The 17,729-nt window shown below is 43.7% G+C and overlaps 1 protein-coding gene across 2 annotated transcripts in view; it reads right to left on the bottom strand.

The window, feature by feature from the left end:
• Window positions 1-17,729, bottom strand: part of plod2 (procollagen-lysine, 2-oxoglutarate 5-dioxygenase 2) — a 30,933-nt gene that overhangs the window by 4,810 nt on the left and 8,394 nt on the right. For both annotated transcript variants that reach the window (XM_053412752.1, XM_053412753.1), the window contains exons 2-13: window positions 14,827-14,918; window positions 13,836-13,972; window positions 11,243-11,406; window positions 8,951-9,063; window positions 8,392-8,455; window positions 8,007-8,104; window positions 6,418-6,519; window positions 4,476-4,601; window positions 4,258-4,379; window positions 2,874-2,978; window positions 1,858-1,983; window positions 579-720 (exon numbers count right to left, since the gene is read on the bottom strand). In XM_053412752.1, the coding sequence (XP_053268727.1) occupies window positions 579-720; window positions 1,858-1,983; window positions 2,874-2,978; window positions 4,258-4,379; window positions 4,476-4,601; window positions 6,418-6,519; window positions 8,007-8,104; window positions 8,392-8,455; window positions 8,951-9,063; window positions 11,243-11,406; window positions 13,836-13,972; window positions 14,827-14,918 (1,391 nt within the window). The remainder of the gene's footprint in view (window positions 1-578; window positions 721-1,857; window positions 1,984-2,873; window positions 2,979-4,257; window positions 4,380-4,475; window positions 4,602-6,417; window positions 6,520-8,006; window positions 8,105-8,391; window positions 8,456-8,950; window positions 9,064-11,242; window positions 11,407-13,835; window positions 13,973-14,826; window positions 14,919-17,729) is intronic.

The following is a 17,729-nucleotide window of genomic DNA, read 5'->3' as shown; positions in this document are numbered from 1 at the left end:
CGTTTCGAGCGGAGCACAGGGGACAGGGGACATGTCAGTGAGGTTAAGCGTTAGCTGGAGACACATTTTTTAAAAGCTTGTAAAACCGTCAGGGAAAGGAAAACACATTCAGTCACACGCAAGGTGGGTTTTGTCGGCTTTAGCACAGCCAGGTGTTGAGACAGGCTGCGCTGTCTGTGCTCATATGACAATGAGGGCGAAAGAAAGTGAAGAATGATGGGATATAAGTGGAGGAAGGAACCTTTACACACCATAGAGAAACCATAAACAGGCAAGGATCATGCCTCGATGACAGACAAAGACATTTCAGTCCGCTCATACTTGCCCAGCTTTCATCTTTGGTTTCCGTTGAGCTGTTCACTTTTGTCAGGGTTAAGATTCATTGCATTTATAAACTAATAACGCTAACAAAATTTTCTCTAGTACAGACGTTAATATTCCGGTATAAATGTCCTTTAAAGTAGCTACGTCTTTACACAGACAGGTTTTAGACACGTTTCTTAAAGACTACATGGCTAAAATACAGAATATTACTTTAGAGACATGAATCCTTAAAGGTGGAAGCCGGGCCTTCTTACCAGGTCTCTGGCATTTCTACACAAAGCCATGTCCGGGTCCAGTTTCTCCAGGACAAAGTAGTTCCTCTCTTTCATTTCAGTCCTCAACACCGTGCCCTTGACCAGGTAAATGTGTGCCATGTAAGGAATGTTCCACAGGCCTCTACAAACAACAAGAGAGGAAGAGCTCACTTTGCAGCCGCCAACCGCCCAAACGCTGGAGGAGACTTTGCATTGCAGTCGTCAAGTCATCCGTGACTACAGGTGAAGAGTTGTTTGGAGAAACTGTGTATGGTACATGTTGGAAAAGACATTTCAATAACTCCACAGAGGAGGTTGTGTTTTTCGCCCTTGTCCTTCGGTGTGTGTGTCAGCAGGACTACGTTTAAACTACTGAATGCATTTGCAGGACAATTGGTAAATGGATGGACAATGGGGCAAATCTTTGAATGGATTATGGATTCATTTTCCTTGACATTTTGAGAGTCATATTTTTAGAGCCCTGTCACCTATGAGTGGGGCAATTTGATGCTAATCCAATAAAAATACATATCCAGCAGATTTAAATGTGGTTTCATAGGGTTTTTAGTGGTTATTGCTGGGCAGCATCAAATACAATCCAGTAAATACCACTAATGTGCAGCTGAGATCATTTGAATTCGGTCAGGGACAAACAGTTTTAGAACTATTACTTAGAACCACGTCCAAAGGAACATAACAGTTGTGCAAAATATAATTTTTTCACCCTGGATTAGCACCAGTTTCTCTCATTTTGGGACGAATAGTTCCATTACGCTGTAGAATCTCTCACCACACACAGTGTTGTCCTGGAAAGTCAAACTATTCCCGGATCCCACCTCCCTTCACCTCCTAACCCCTCTATCTACCAGGAGTGAAGGAGTTGCTAATGCAGCGACAGAAACCGGATCCCTCACTGTCGTCCATGGGTGATTAAACCTGGGTTTCCACTGCGGTGGGCGGATGTTTATTCCTCTGCGCCATCTGGCCGCTATTTCAACTTATTTTCAATCTCGTAAAACAAAAAAAACGAGAAAGTGTGAGTCTGTCAGAGAGGAGAAGTGAATTTGACTTCTGCTTTTCTCACGCCTCAGGCTGTGATTCTCTTTATTGACTCTGCATATGTGCAACGTAGAAATGAGCTTGTTGTTTATGGCTTAGCACGGGCACCAGTCGTTTCAGCACAATAATTACAGTCGTGAACAGCACTAAACATATATACATGGCGTGTGTGAACCGTAACAATGCAGAGCCGTAGCTGTGTGTGCCTCTTGTGACTTACATGCGTTTTCTCTGCACAATGTCCACGTAATCTTCGGAGCGGGCATAATAACCATCGAGACTCAGGGCTCCCCAGAAGTTGGACCACAGCTTCCCGTGACGGGTGACAACGGGACCAATTATTTTTCTGTAGGGAAGCAGGAGACAGAGCGGGGAGATGGTAATTCTGTTGAGGCAGATACAACTCAGTGACATCTCGCAAAAGGCCGACCAACTAATGCACCGAGTGCCTCGCTGGAGAAGAGGAGGAGATCAGCCTCTCACTGGAAAGATGTACGCTCGCAGCCAAGTCGGTAACAGATCGTAGAAAGTGTATAACGCAAACCAGAGCCGTACGTAATGCTGGACTGGATCGCTTTCTGCAGCTCGGCTTTCTTTTGTCTGTTTCTTTCAATTTGCATGAGATACTGTAACACTGGATTTTTTCCACTGCTTTTTCTTCTAGTCCCACAAACCACAATGAAACAAATTATTTTTCTATTATATAAGAAACTAGGCAGGCTTTTTTTTTAATGGGGCATGGGTAGATATGGGCTAAGCTACATGCTAAGGCTAAAATGCCCAGAATAAGATAAATTGGCATTTTACTTCCACAGGTTTTGTGCCAGTAGAAAATTCTCATGCCGTCTTTAAATATCCTAGAAAGGCTTTTGCTTTGCATGCTTCCAACAGGTCACAATGCAATCCCACAGCCACAATGACATCTAGTTTGTGGGAAGCTTTTCTTCACAGTCCTGAGCTGCAGAAGGAAAACAGCTCTGCATGTTTGTTTTTTATATAATGCAAAGTGGCATTTCGGGGGTTAGAGCAATGGATTCCTTCACTGTTTCCATGTGGTCAGGCAAAAACAGGAAGCCAGGGCCTCTTATTTTTAAACTTCGATTCACTCGGCTGTAATGTTCCTCTGCTTTGGCCAATGGAGGCATGAATTCAATGCTTCAACGATCACAGCGGCTGACCAGCAGGTCTGCTGGACGTGTTCCAATCCGGCCCGTGTCCCGGTTACCGTGTGTTTACCTGTTTTGTTCGATGAGGAGCTTCAGTGTCTGTCTGTTGGTGAGCATGACGTCCGAATCCATGCTGAAGTAGAAGTCACACGAAGCGTCCTTACGGCAAAGATCCCTGATTGAAAAAACAAAAAGACACATACATGGCAGAGAAAGACGTGATTGTATATTCCAGCCCTGATTACAGTCAGAGAAATACTTGGAAGTAATCACCACCACAAGTTGAAATTTATCAGCGCCTAAGTATAAGATGTCACTTTTAATTGCACAGTCAGACTCTCACTGACTATCTTTAAGCCTCCAGTGGATAATAGGATTGTAGGAAGATTAGAGGCTTCTCATAAACCCTAGACTTCTTCATTATAGGGATGTCCTGACCAGCGCTCTTTAGGGCTGCGTTGCTTTTGATCCGATCGCTGTGTTGAGGCCTCACAGATTGAAATATCACTGTGACAACAGACTGTTAGTCAACACTCAACAATGACAGGAAGGTCCCTGTGGGGGGGGGGGGGGGATCTGCACCTGAGATGCTGCCACGGAGTAAATCACTTCCACACTCTCCTACAGTCCAGATTAAGATATTATAAAAACAACTAGCGAGGAGAATTTTGAGCTGACCATTGACAATAGCTCCGCCGATATATATGTTGGCTGATATGAGCGATTCTCTGACATATCAGTATCAGCATTAATATTAGCTTATAACAAAATAAACAAGGCAAAAAAGATTTTCATATTATTCTATAATGTCTCATTTATATTTTTTGAACAAAATATTTTTTTAAAGGGTCTAGTTCATTATGTCCATATTTGTGGATGTCCTCCCAAAGCTTAGATACAGATACAGACAAAGCACACGAAACAGAGCAGTACTACCAGAAATCGGGAGGGGGCAGTGTAGCCAACAGCTCAAGAGACTCGAGAAAGATATTTTAAGGAGAGACTTTGCGCGTTGGTAAGAAACGACAGCAAATACAACATTAATTCAAACAGCTGCTTTTACTCCATAACCTCCTTCACCATTAACCTTTTTCAACTCTGCACCGCCCTCTAGACCCGTGGAACTTTGAGGGCTACATCTTTTTGTACATAAAGGCAGCAAACTTGAGCCTCTTGAAATCATTGCCATTTTTTTATATATCGGCCATCATGTCAGTATCAGCAACAGCCCCCAAAAATCCATGAAAGTCGTGCTTCAATTCACAAAGTTAAATATTTAGAAAAGATTTCTTAAATAGAAACCACGAGGAAGCTTAGAAAAAGCCTTCAGCCGGCACCTTTTCTAAAGGCTATGATTAATCTATGCCAACGCTGCCATAACATGGCTCCATCAATTCTGTTCTTCAGACCACAGGTTCTGAGAGATGATAGATTTAGAGAAGCGGCGCGCTTACATGGCCATGTTCCTGGCCTCTCCCTGGCTCAGATTCTCTTCTGGTCCCACAACCTTGAAGCTGCTGAACACATTCCGGTTCTCTTCCCAGAACTTCTGGATGTGCTTCTCGTGGTAAACCTCCTGAGGAGAGAGAGCCAGTGGATAATGGATCGGGAGTCAAATCCAAGGGGTCATGTTTATGAAAAAATAAGAAATTCAGAGCAGCTGGAGACTCACATTGTTGTGGATAAAAAGGCGGATTTTATCATGAGGATAATCCAGGGTCAGCAGCCGTTGGAAGAATTCGGGAAGAAATGGTGTCGGCTGCTCGATAAACACGCCAACCAACACATTCGGAGATTCCTGTTTAGATTAGAGGAGAGACAAATTAGGACTTTTTAAACAAGTAGGCCCCGTTAAGGGAACACTGTTTAGAATCAATCATGGAGGATTTTGACGTTTCGCATTAGACATAAACAAACGGAGGTGTTACAGATGGGATCCATGACAACATTCTCTTTTCCTTATTACCACCTCATAGCATTTAGCTAACGGATGTGGCCCTTGTGCGTGTTCTCTGCAGTGTTCTTTTTAAAAAATATACTTTAAGTTGACATTATAACACATTAACAAACTGCTTTACAGGATCTCTAACCCTCACTGCCACGTGTGACTCTCTATAAAGAACAGCACATGTACACAATTATCGCTCAGACAGCTAAGCCTAAAATGACATACAGAAAATGATGCAAGAGATGAAGAGAAGAGGAAACATTTTCCCATGACACTCCAGCACCAGCCCACACATCTCAGTCTGGACTCTTGATCCTTTTGACCAGTTCACAGAGAAGGTCTGGGCCAGGGATCAAAGGGGATCCGAGCAGAACCGTCTAATTTGCATGTTCCGCAATGCCTGTATTTCAGGCACATGAAGGGAGAGCTGGTGCATCCAGCCAGTTGGAGCTTGAAGTTGTCACAGAATGACAGTGGAAAGCCAGCAAAGGGAAAGGGAGTGGCAGAAAGGGACAGGGAATAGCAACCGAAAACTGGAAGCAACACCTATTACACAAGAGACACAACTACAGTGTACAGCAAAGTGGTCTGGCTGGCACCGGAGTGGTTCTGGTGGTGTAGCACAGTGTCTATATACGACCTAAACTCAGTCCTACGACCAAAGTACACAAAGATCCAAATGTTTTTTTACCCACAAGAAAGGGCCGAATGTCCAGTGTTTCCACATGAGCTGATCTTCCAGAAGTCTCTGTCCCGAACACAGGGTAGCCCAGGGGAATGAAATGTCCACTAACTGGTCTATTATTGCAAAGCTGTGTTTTCTTTGCATCCATTATAGAAGGTCACTGAGAGCAGCCTGCACAGAGATGCCTTTCACGTACCTGGGTTTGTCTTGAATCAGCTCCAGTTTTAACTATTGAGCCATGTTTATTTAAGGAGTCTACAGGAATACAGGAAACCCCATTTTGCTGCACTTTTAAACAGGTTTAGAGCGAAGAGTAGATAAAAACAAGGAATATAAAAAAAAACCTATATTGACTGTAATTGTGTGTATGCTTCAGAAAGAGAGAAGTACATTTGTAAAACACTAAAACATTTTTGACAGACGCAACCACACAGCCAGAGATATTTCCTAGGTCCTGCCATTCCTGCCGTCTATACGTTGCTGTGCTTGGCTGAACTTTGTGACAAATTTTCAGCAAAACCGCCATAACTTATTATTATGGATATAACCCATACTGCGATGCCCACTAAAAGCAAGGCTGGTCGACAGTGACACCCTTTTAAGTGAGCCCTGCCGAAAACCCCAGAAGCCATATCCTGCACCACAGCAGCGCAGGGCTTCCGCTTCCCCAAGTAGTTTCTTTGGCACTTATGCTCTTTTAAAAGGGGCCAAAAGGACCAATGGGTGCATGACCTGTTGTTGTTGGAACGGACCTGTGTGTGGCACCAATGCTTATCTGTTGAAATAGGACTGGCTGGGCTCCCCTCCTTCTGTCTAGACTGTCATTGATAGATGGATCGCTCATGCTAGAATAACCAGGCTGTGTTTCATCCTTTCCTCTACAGGGAGGAGGCTGAAGACAGACTTTCCACAGTGGCTATTTAGAAACGGATTCAAGTGGACAGCAAATAGAAATGGAATGGGATAATTTGTGGGACTTACTTTTAACTGAGACAGGTCCACAACATCGTCGTCGCAGTGGCCACACCCATTTTCATAGTTCCAGGTGTCGGGGACATAGTTGGCTAAGGAGTTCAGATACATCTGTAAAGGAAAGAATTCAACACAGGTGAACAACTGGTTATGGAAGATTAATAGCAACATAAACAAAAATTCCATGACTCCTCTGTTTTACACCAAAAGTACTGTGAACAACTTTGGATTTTCAGATCTGCTGGAGGAATGTGAAATGACTGAGAAGAATCACAGGGTAAAGGATATCACGGAAATTGTGACTTGACTATCTAGTGATAATAAATAGCAATAAACAAACTCATACACTTCTCATAACAAAGTTACAAAGTGTTTTACATGGTTGAACCGGGATTAACATTTTTCTGGACTAAAACAAATGCTGTTTTTAGTGATAAAACTGATTCTGACTGATTGTGTAAGCCTCAGATCTTCAATCCAGTTTGAGGAGTTTCAGAGCTGAGGGGCATTGACAACCACAGCCTGGTCACGTTTAGTCCTGAAGTCCTGATTTATAAACCGCCAGCTGAGCCCTGTCTGAGGATCTGAGGCTGCATTCTGCCTCACATGGGAGTAGAAGAAACTTTGCAATATGGTGATAAGGTGATAAGGAAATCCGGATAAAGTGGCAGGGTCACGGCTCTGTTTTCTTAAGAAGTGAGTAAACTGCTGCATGCTTCAGTCGAGGGAACGCAGCAGTTGTCAGTCAGCTATCTCACCGTGGTTCTCTTCATTAATGTCAGCATATTGCAATCACAATCATAACTGCTCTGTATTTAGTGGGCTTAATGTTAGAAATGGTCCGGGAACATATCATTTCCATTGCGCTACTGTTTATGAATCATTTATTACAGCCGTTAAAGAGTGATCATGTATTTGTCACCAGATTGATCTTGGCGTGTGGACCGGAAAATAATATTAACTAATGGTAATAGATCCATCTAGCAGCGTTAGAAAACCACTGCTACGACACAGATTCTGTGATCTACAGTTTAGAGCGTCTCCTCCAGATGCTGAGGCCTCTGGGAAGAGTGACTCAACACTGTGGTGGGTTTGGTTCCTCACCAAGAGCGACCAGAGACAGGCAGCTGGTGGTGGAGCGAGACGTGTGAAGAGTCAGGGGAAGGAAAAAGACCAGGGAAGAAAATGTGCACGGATGTCCTGCTCTTCAACTCGCAGAGCCCGTCACTCAAATGTACATGGAATGAAGGAGAAAATGTACTTTGCATGACAGCGTAGTTTTGGTCAGATCCTTTTTCTCCACTGAATAAGGAGCTGGCTTTATGAGCTGGTTCTGGGAAGTATCACATGAACAGAATGCATATTTCCCGACTGTATGGGAGTTTAGACACTGAAATGCAATCTTTGGCGATGAGTGTTAGCCGGAGGAAAATCTAAAAGGCATTGGCCAATAGAAAGTCATCAGCAAAAAGGACATAGAGTTCAGCAATTCAACCCGAAGCTATATGCGGTCTCCTAGATAACTTAGAAGTACACAATATGCCATGAGTTGAATATATTTATATAACATGTGCGTGAGCTCATTATTCCTTACTTACTTTGGTGTTTCCGTTTCCATGGACCACCACCGGCAGAGAGTCGTGCGCTGTGTTTCTGACTCTCACTCGGTCTGTTCCAAACTTGAGAAGCACTTCGTCTGCCAGAAGGAGGAACATGAGACATTTAAGACCACGTTATGAAAACGGACTTACCACATGGACAAGAGCGGCAAAGCTTATTAATTTGCCGGGTAAGTTGCCAAGAAGTTCTCTGAAAATATGCGATCTTTCACAGAAGTGTGCGAGCGAAACGGGGATCATGACACAGGTTTAAGTTTACTAAGAAAACTTGGGTTTTAAATGACATTATTTGGAATGTTTGACAAATATTATGCAGATAATCAGGAAATTGAATCATAGAATAAATGTTTGGGCAATTTCTCACCAACTGCCCCGTTCAGGTTCTGGAAAATCTGGCACTTGTGGTCCAAAGTCATATTGAGTCTTTGCTGAAAAACATGAGCATAGAGACAGTTACTAAGCTATTCAAGATACAAGCTGTGGCTCAATTCAGGGGCTGTATTTGAAACACTGATTGTGTCACAGCCGTTTCAAAGGCTCCTCCAGATGTGTCTGACTAAAGCTCCAATGGGTGGATCCTTCCCCGGCCCAAACCTATCCCATGATTCATTGACTAACATTTTTCAAAAAGGTTATGGTGCAGGCAAGCAACAAGATGTTTGATACTGGGGTATCAGGCTTCAACTCAACCAAACGACTAATGCTAAACATCTTAAAAAGACAAGGTCAATCAAAGCTTTCTTGACGTGTTTAACTACAGCTCTATTTTGGACCAATCACGGATATCTTCTGTAGAGCAGACTGTCTAATTTTGGTTCAACCTTCGAGGTTTAAACTACCACTGAATTGGGACAAAGCTACAGTATGTTTACCAGGGATCTATTCTTATTTAAATCAGTGTTGTCATAAATCAAGATACTTACTCTCTGTAAGGGATCCACGTATATTTTAGTGTAGAAGAGCTGGTCGTCATCGTTGTCATGGAGGTCCCACTGGGAAACCATTCTGTTTATGTACGGGGCACTGCCGATTATACCTGAAAGTAATTAACAGAATGATTCACACATGCAGCCGTTAATTATAGGTTGAGAGTTGTTAATAAGGTTGTATAGCTGGCAGGCGCTTGGTGACAATTATACCCTATCTGCGGGCAGCTTAGTCCCTCTGAAGCTGGAATGCTTCACACAAAGTGTGATTTTGGGCCAAAATCCAAAGCAGGCCAGAAATGTGCCTTAGCTTTCCCTTCCCTCAGTTTGTCGAGAGAATAGTGCAACGAAGGACTGTCTGGAAGCTATAATCTATACATCATAAGTGTCCTACAGTGCGCTACCAGCCGAGCCTCTGAACCAGTCTGCATCTCACACCCTCTCTAAATGTACATTCGCATGGCAACCTCTCCTCCTGTTTTCCCTGACGTCTCCTCTGCGTCCTTCTCTCGCTTAAGGTCACTGACCACAGACGCAGATTGCAGGGTATGGCTATGTTGCTGGTCTGTGCCATTTTGCATCCCGTCATTAAAAAAAAGCCTCAGACACTGTAAACAAGTTGATGGATAAAAGCAAATCACAACATTTCATTTGATTGGTATTGTCAGCAGCTCGTCCACAAGATGATGGCTTTAAAAACAACAGACCCTGGGAAGTGAATTTCTTTTTGTCCCAATGCCTGTGGGAAAAGAAGTCACTGGTTTGCACTGCTCCCCAGTTTCAGGTTATTAGATGGATCACCTCAAATGAACACACAACCTCAGTGTATCTTGATTCTATCTGCATCTACTCTGTGACCCAGTAGTGAGTCTCAAGATTCTCTAAAACATTCCACGATGGTCACTTGGGCAGGATCCATAGGAGGGCGATCAAAACCTACAATTTTATAGGAACTGCGGGACATTCGGGGGGCCAAGACAAATCCACATGTCATGTCAATGACAATGAACGAGACATCCAGGCTTCCGTATGGGAGGTCAGGCCAGGCTGACGACCACAGGGAAGGCAGTAATTCGGTGTCCTGGAGAACGGGCAAGGATGCAGCTGGTCCTGTCATTTGAGGATATACTCATCCTTTGTTAAGTCCTCTGCACGTTCTCGGTGCACAGATGATATACCCAACATTCTGTGTCGAAAAAAGATGCAGAAAAACAAGTTAAACGACTGCTGATCCAGAACATAGCGGCTCCTTGTAAAGTCCAGCAGAGAATTCTAAATCCTCAATAATCCCTTAATAATCAGGCGCAATCATATCAAACAGACCTAACAGTAACCATCACCCCACTGGAACACTGCACTCCCAGAATGCAGGCTTACTTATTTCGAGGTTTCTTCCTGCTAAAAGTTTTTCCTTTCCACTTTCGCCAAAAGCCTCACTCATCGGGGGAATGTTGGGCCTCTGTAAATAATATTGTAAAGAGTCCATCAGTCCTGCCCAGAGGCCCCAGAGATAACTGCTGCTATGAATTTTCTCAATAGAAAGTTCACTTGAAGTCACACTGATGTTATGCTTTGGAGCAGCTGTACACGTGAAGGAGAAATATCGAGGAGGAAAAGGAGGATGATCACTAAAACAATGCATCAGGAGTGATAAACGATTGCAGTTAGTGTTGACAATTGGTTCCTGTCCGTGCATGTCCACTGGGACAGGACAGACCACTGGGAGGCCGCGTTTCGGGGGTAAATGTACTTCCACAATAATAAAAGTCTGGTGGTTTCATATTCAAAAACTAACTCTGGTCTGTCTCTCTACATCGGCTACAATAAGGGTAGCTGGTGTTTAGCCCGCCCTCCAAATTCCTGCTTGGCCTGCAAGTCTTTAAGATTTGACAGCTGTTAGCAGAAGATGTAAACATACACACACACAGAAACACACACACACACACAGAAACACACACACACACACACACACACACACACACACACACACACACACACACACACACACAGGGAGGTGTCGGATTTACAAGATTAACACTAATCTACCTCATCGTAAAATCTGTGGCAACCAGACTTTTATTTGAGTCTGGAAGGGTCTGGGCTAAAAAATGGGGTTAAGAATTTAGACCAATTCATATTACCACATTATAAAGTAGCAGCTACATGTAACCTGACCATCGAGTAGTTGAGGGTCACAAATGGCCTCTGACGACAAAGTGTTAACATGTCCGGGAGGAGACGTTCAACATTCCAGCATTTCCATCATATTTAGAATATTTTGGCACCCACCTCCAGAGTTGAGGTAGCGTTTCCCACTGCGGACCGAGGGGTACTTGTCAGCAAGTCTCTTATCCGGCCATATCAGTCCCTCTGCAGCGAACAGTACTTTGTGATTGGCCTGCTGGAACTTCCTGAGAATCTCCTCCGGTCCCCCGGCGAAGACAAGATCGTAGCTGAAGGGGAGAAGTGAAATGCGGTTATCATTTCAGATTTGATCCTTTACGGGGAGTGTGACAGTTTTACTAACTTTACCTTAAGAAGCACAACCTTAGGCTTTGACTTGTGTAAGACGGATAGAGATCTAAATGTAAACAGTGGACATTCTTCGTGAGTGAGTGATTGTGTCTGCAGGCATTCCTGGACTGCACCGTCAGGGCAATTCCAAAAGGTTCCTGCTGTGCCAGACATTTACCCACAAGACACCGTGTTGATGCACGCAGTGTTGTGACTCTGTGGTGACTTGTTAAAAAGCATTGCAATCACTGGAAGGGCAGTTATTTCTGGGATGTGGAAAATCCTCATGTTTCTTTAATTACTTTATGGCGTGAAGTCGTCGTAGTAAAAGAGCCGGTTCACGCTGGTCACAGGAATCACTGACGTTGATTCTGGACTGGTGTCTGCCTTCTAGTGTTTCACATTTCAACACATTCACATCACATCTTTACGCTCAAACAGCTTTTAACACATCGTTTGCTCCGTTTTTCCTCTTAAATCCAACTCCTTCCCTTACCCTGATTTCTCCAGCTTTGACCTCTTATCCCTTCTTGTGTCCCCTCTGTGTCTCTCCCTCACTGTCTCGAGTGTCGGTGACGTGCTGAGCAGCGTTATGGGCGATGATTTACAACCTATGCGATTGGTCTGTAAGTTTCCTGGGCCGCAAACCCAAAGCAATAAAAGCTGGAAATGCTGCGCCAGTTAAATTGAAGTTGCCCTGTCAAGTTTAAATATCTTCTGAATGAGTTATAGAATATAATGCTGAGCCCGATTGGGACCGGGGGTCTGGGTCTGGACCGCTGTTCGCCTACGAGTGACCGTGGATAAATACACACACCAGTTTACATAAGGTTCCAGACAAAGCGGGACTCCTTCTTTATACAATCCGAGCTTCCTCAGACCAACGAGTCACGAGAAGAACGGAGTCAGACGAACAGCCAGCGTTGGCTCTGCTGAGTCCACATGTGGCCGACACATGTTCATACAACAACCCACTGTCGCTTGTTACCTCATCAATCACGGTTACTGCTCCAGTGAAAAAAAAGAAAAAGAAAGACCTGCAATTCATAACAGAACATTTATTTGATTAAATAGATTTAAAAACGTAATTACCAGACAATAATGACCAAACTGGCCCGGGAACAAATTGGCTTGTTTGATACTCTCTCACTTATTGAGTGTGGAGTTTCTCTCTCTTTCTTTACTCAAGAGTGTGGTTTCTTTTTTTGCCGCAAGCATCATTTCTGCATTTCACTTTCAGATTCTGTGATGATTTCCCTCAGAACCTCCTCCTCTCTCTCTCTCTCTCTCTCTCTCTCTCTTTCTCTATCTCTCTCTCTCTCTCTCTCTCTCTCTCTCTCTCCGATACCCGCTGCTCTCCCACACACTGTGTGGTGACAGTCGAGCTCTGGGGCAGGATGGCTGAGCTTGTGTGTTTATTAACTTTTTCCATTCATAAACTCTGACACGCAGACACCCTAGAAACACGTCGCCATCAATTCAGTGGTTTCTTACCTAGCAACAGTGTTGGTGTAATTACGTGTAAATACCGCTTGAAAACCAAGGATGTATTCACGACACAGGTATAATTAAATTCAAGGAAAACCTTTAAGGAAAGTAATGGCACCATTAAAATAGATTATCTCCCCTAGGTCTTAGATTTGTGTGTATGTTGTGACGTTTTCATTGGTCCACGTAAAACCAGCCATTCTATTGGTTTGGTCATTTCACAAAAACCGAGAGCGAGAGCAGAAATCTGCAGACATCAGCTCAGTAATGTGAGGAGACCGACTCAAACTGAAGCACAGGAGATGCAGATGCTCAGAAGTTCAGTCAAATATTTCAGTTATCAGAAGGGTTGAGGTGTCAGAGCTGCTTTATACATTTTTTAAATGCACACAATTCACTCATCTTCTCCTGCGAAGTGTAGCTACACAACAATCACTTCTACAAAAATAAAAATCACCTGTTTCAGGGGCGTGACAACTGTGCAAGTTGTGTCAAGCTACACTAAGTAGCATCATCTCCTGTTCAGTTGAGGAACTATGACCTTCGGAGCTGTTATTATCCCAAATCACTCTCATTACCTCATTCACACTTTCCATCGGCCTTCACAACTCATAATTCAGCCACCTCCACATGGGCATTACCCTCCTCGTATATTTGATGATGCTCTGTAATGATCACTCTGCATGAGTGGAGGAAGCAAAGCAGCTATTACAGGCTGCCGTAGTGAAAATGAGTTTTCACTTTAAATACATAGACCTGAGCTGTAATTGGAGAGGTTTTGCATCCTTCAATGGTAGTAAATGAACATCTCTCAGAGAAAGAAAATGAAAAAACACAGAAAAACAACAAATTTCAAAAATATCTTAGGTGATCAACGTACCTGTCCACGGACAGGACAACAAGATCCTCCTGGTCAGCCAGAGCCTCCATGGCCTCCTTCAGTAGTCTGACTTTCTGCCCTCCACCGATAGAACGACCCACATCTCCGCCCTTCCACGCCTCTCCCATTCCCAACACCTGAGACAGAAAACATGAAGGACAAGTTGTGGAGAACTGACGTCAACTGGTCTGACACCAAAAATCCCCGAAAGGAAGCTTCGCAGTGAATAAAACAATCTGTTTTCAAAAAGAATTTCACATATTTTTCAATTGGCAAGAATGTTCCAAGACCTTCTCCGGAATTAAGGGGGCGTGAGTTTGGCCCGTCCAGTGTCATCATGACTATTACACTTGACTCAAGAAAATAGGCCAAAGAATCTCGTCTGGACAATGGATCCGTTATGCTATCCAGTCCACTGATTACTACAATGACTCACTGTGATCACGCCTGTCTGTAAAAGCTGCCAGAACAAACTTTTAACATGCTTATGAATAACACACACACACACACACACACACACACACACACACACACACACACAAACACAAAGAGGTGATTGGCGAGTGTTGGAGTTTACGATAATCCAAATTATAGTGTCCAAATTACCTGAGGCGAGAAGGAAAAACCTGAGCTGTTAGGGTTTGCAAGTGTGTGTCTGCAGGAGGTGGAATACAAACTGGTGAGGAGAGATCTGAGGAAACGTGAGCAGGCCGTGAACTCGGCGCCCCACGCCACTAAAAGCAATGTTTTTTTTATTTTACTGTTGGTTCTCCGACCACAGAGCGGAATTCTGCAGCCACACTCAGCAGCGGTCACCATAGAGCTCCTTTTGCAGCTTGCCGCACTTCACTGTTTCCCTTAATGGGCCTAATCAATCTTGTGAATTGTGTTTTGAAAAAGGAAACATTTGGCTACCGTGTGTGTGTGTGTGTGTGTAGCATTGTGTGCTGGGACAAAGTGTAATTTTGGAAGAGGAGACTGGGATCCTTACCTTCACGGTGTAGTTGAAATAGTTTGCGGACTGCATAAAGCGGAGGAAGCCATCTGTTTCCTGTGTCGCTACGGTTAAGACAAGCAATTTTTCTGAAAAAGAGAGGAGAGCACATTTACACAGCTGATTACAGGGATTTGGGAATAAACTGTTTCAGCAGAAAGCTTGTGACCTCTCTTTAGTTGTGAATGCAGCTTCATGCATATGTACCTATTTTAGATTATTTAGATTTATACCTCAGTGAAGCGAGTTCCATGTAAACCTCAGACCTAAGTCAACAAACTGGTAACCATTTGGTTAGGGCCTCCGAGGAACAGAGCTGTAGTTTTAATTGGATTCAAAAACAGAGGCGTGTATTTTAAAACCTGGACTCGATGGTTTCTATCTCCCTGGGTTAGAGGAACTCCCACAAACCTCCAGGACATTTCCAGTGGTCGTGAGCGCTGAAAGTTTGAGGTTTCAGGAAGGGTTAGACCAAATACAAATTATCACTGACGCTGGATGTGAAGCTCGAGAGGCAAGTTTTCACTTCTTGTGTTCACAGGATGTAGCTTTGATCTGAGCGGCGGCGGCGGAGATCTGTTGATGTGGGCAACGGAGGGAAGTAGTTCTGGTTCGTAAAACACTATCATAACACGTGGCTGGGGAGGGGCACTAATTCCTCCCCAGCTGTGAACAGATTATTTGAAAATGTGCTAAACATTGTTGTGTGTTAGTATTTGGACAGACCAACAAAAAAAGTTGACAACCCTTTAATACGACTTCAAAAGCCACTTGAAGACTAATCTTGCTTTTCATGTTTGCAGAGCCGATCTGCTTCCTATTTAATATGCAGCACTATGTTCCAATAAATCCCCTTGTAAATTATTTACTATCCTTCACTGGCGAGTAGCGTTGGAAGCGTCAGAGGAACCATAGAATGAGTAAAGGCCTCGAAAAGACCTAAAGATTAACACATTTTTATTAGCTCATTTAATAGCAGTTTTTATGAGCCTGGAGTGTGTGGATTATTTGTTTTGTTGACTCCACAGCGAATCTCAAAATGTACGAAACAATTAAAGCGATAACAAATTACATTTTAGATATGTGACGATTTGAACCATCTAGACTCTTTGTAACGACTCCCTAGAAATGAAGCCAAAGCATCTTGATCTGGCTATAATATAGATCATATACCACGTCTTCTCCATGTTAGCAGATGGGACATCGGTTCAAATATTTTGAACAGATAATGTTCTAATAAGTTTTCAGATCAGTTTAATAAGTTATTTAAAACAACAGGTTGACACGTCATGATTGACAGCTGACTGGTGATTGCGAGTTCGCGCATATGGGCGGGACTTCGATACCTCCATACCCCCGATTTGCTACGGCACAGACTCTGGCTCCGAAAAAGACATCGTTGATGCAACCCCACTCGTATTTAGGATATTTCAGCTTCACGTCTGGATAATGGGAGGAAGGGGAGACGTCCATCTTTATGTACAGTCTATAAGTACAACCCGACTCCCTCCCACTGGTCATTCAAAGCCTCTGCGGCGGCCATGAAAGGGAAAGTTATGGCACACGAGGGAGAACAAATATGTTGACATAGTGTCTGAATATATACCAGACCCAGACTGTCTGTGTGGACGTTCAAACGTTGGACATAAAATCAAGCTACGGTGGATTTGTCTTATTTTACATTGGAGAGGTGAACGATATATAGGCGCCTTTTCATTTTGACCCAAATCCTCGACCTCCCACTCACTCCTCCGCACTAAAGTACATTACAAGCAGCTCGTTCCCAGCTTTTCCTATCATTGTGACTTAGCCATTCTCTCATCCCAGTCTAGCCTGTGGCCCTGTCATGGCTCTAATAGCGATTCCAGCAACTGCTGTGACACAGACTTTCTTCTTTCTTACAGGTTGGAAATAGTTCCCCCCCTCCACCCACGTCCGCCTCCAGCCTCACAGCCTCAGATGGCACATGTCCTGTTTTGGTGAATTACTTTCCTTTCTCTTTCTGTCTCTATTGACACATCTAAAGCATCTTGGGTGTCTTGAGAGGCGCTACATAAATTCAAGTTATTACTATTATTATGGCTAGGAACTGGTCAGAATAAGAACAACATGAGTTTCACATTAGCGCAGTGTGGTGGAACGGAAAGCCTGCTTTGTGCCACAGGTGTGTCCTTGTTCTTGTACTTGGCTTGAAGGCAGGGGATGATGCAGCGTAGTGCTGGGAGCTGACGGTGTCTCGTACATCTGCGAAATACATTTTCCAGGCAGGTTGTTTTAATGGTTACATGAAAGTTTTACAGGCGCCCTACTTCCTTACAACAGTGTGTTGTACAACTTTCTACTGCTAAACATTAATAAGTGTTTTTGGCCTGAAAGAGGACAGATTAAAAGTCAGTGCTCAGCCTGAATCTGTGACATCCTGAAATCTTTGTGTAGTTTAGGACTCTGAACTTCAGCTGCCACATAAAGACAAAGGCAAGACTGTAACAATAGTGTTTTTAGTGGAAAACCAACCAGAGGCTGCAGCTCATCCAGAAAGGTGCGGCCAAAAGTCCACGACAAATCAAGAAAACTACAACACAACACACCGGTTCTTAAAATCACTGCACCGGCTTCCTGTGTGTAAAAGAATGGAGTTAAAAATCACTATACTTGTCATCTCTGATTTACTTGATGCCTGTGAAGCCTCCAACCCGCTCAGGTCACCTGGGACAGGTTTACTCTGCGTTCCCAGAATCAAAAGCAGAGCACTTCTTAACCCCCCCACCCCACCTGTGAAAAAAGCTTCCTGACAACACGGGGTCTGCTAAAGCTGTCAGTGCACTTACATCAGGGCTTGAAACCCTATTGTTCACTGAGGCTTAATAATATATGGGATACTTTTTTTAATCTATTTCCAA

The sequence above is a fragment of the Pleuronectes platessa genome, chromosome 20 (assembly GCF_947347685.1).
Source record: "Pleuronectes platessa chromosome 20, fPlePla1.1, whole genome shotgun sequence".
Classification (NCBI taxonomy): Eukaryota; Metazoa; Chordata; class Actinopteri; order Pleuronectiformes; family Pleuronectidae; genus Pleuronectes; species Pleuronectes platessa.
Note: the sequence above shows the minus strand (reverse complement) of the source record. Positions and strands in the feature narration are given on the sequence as shown.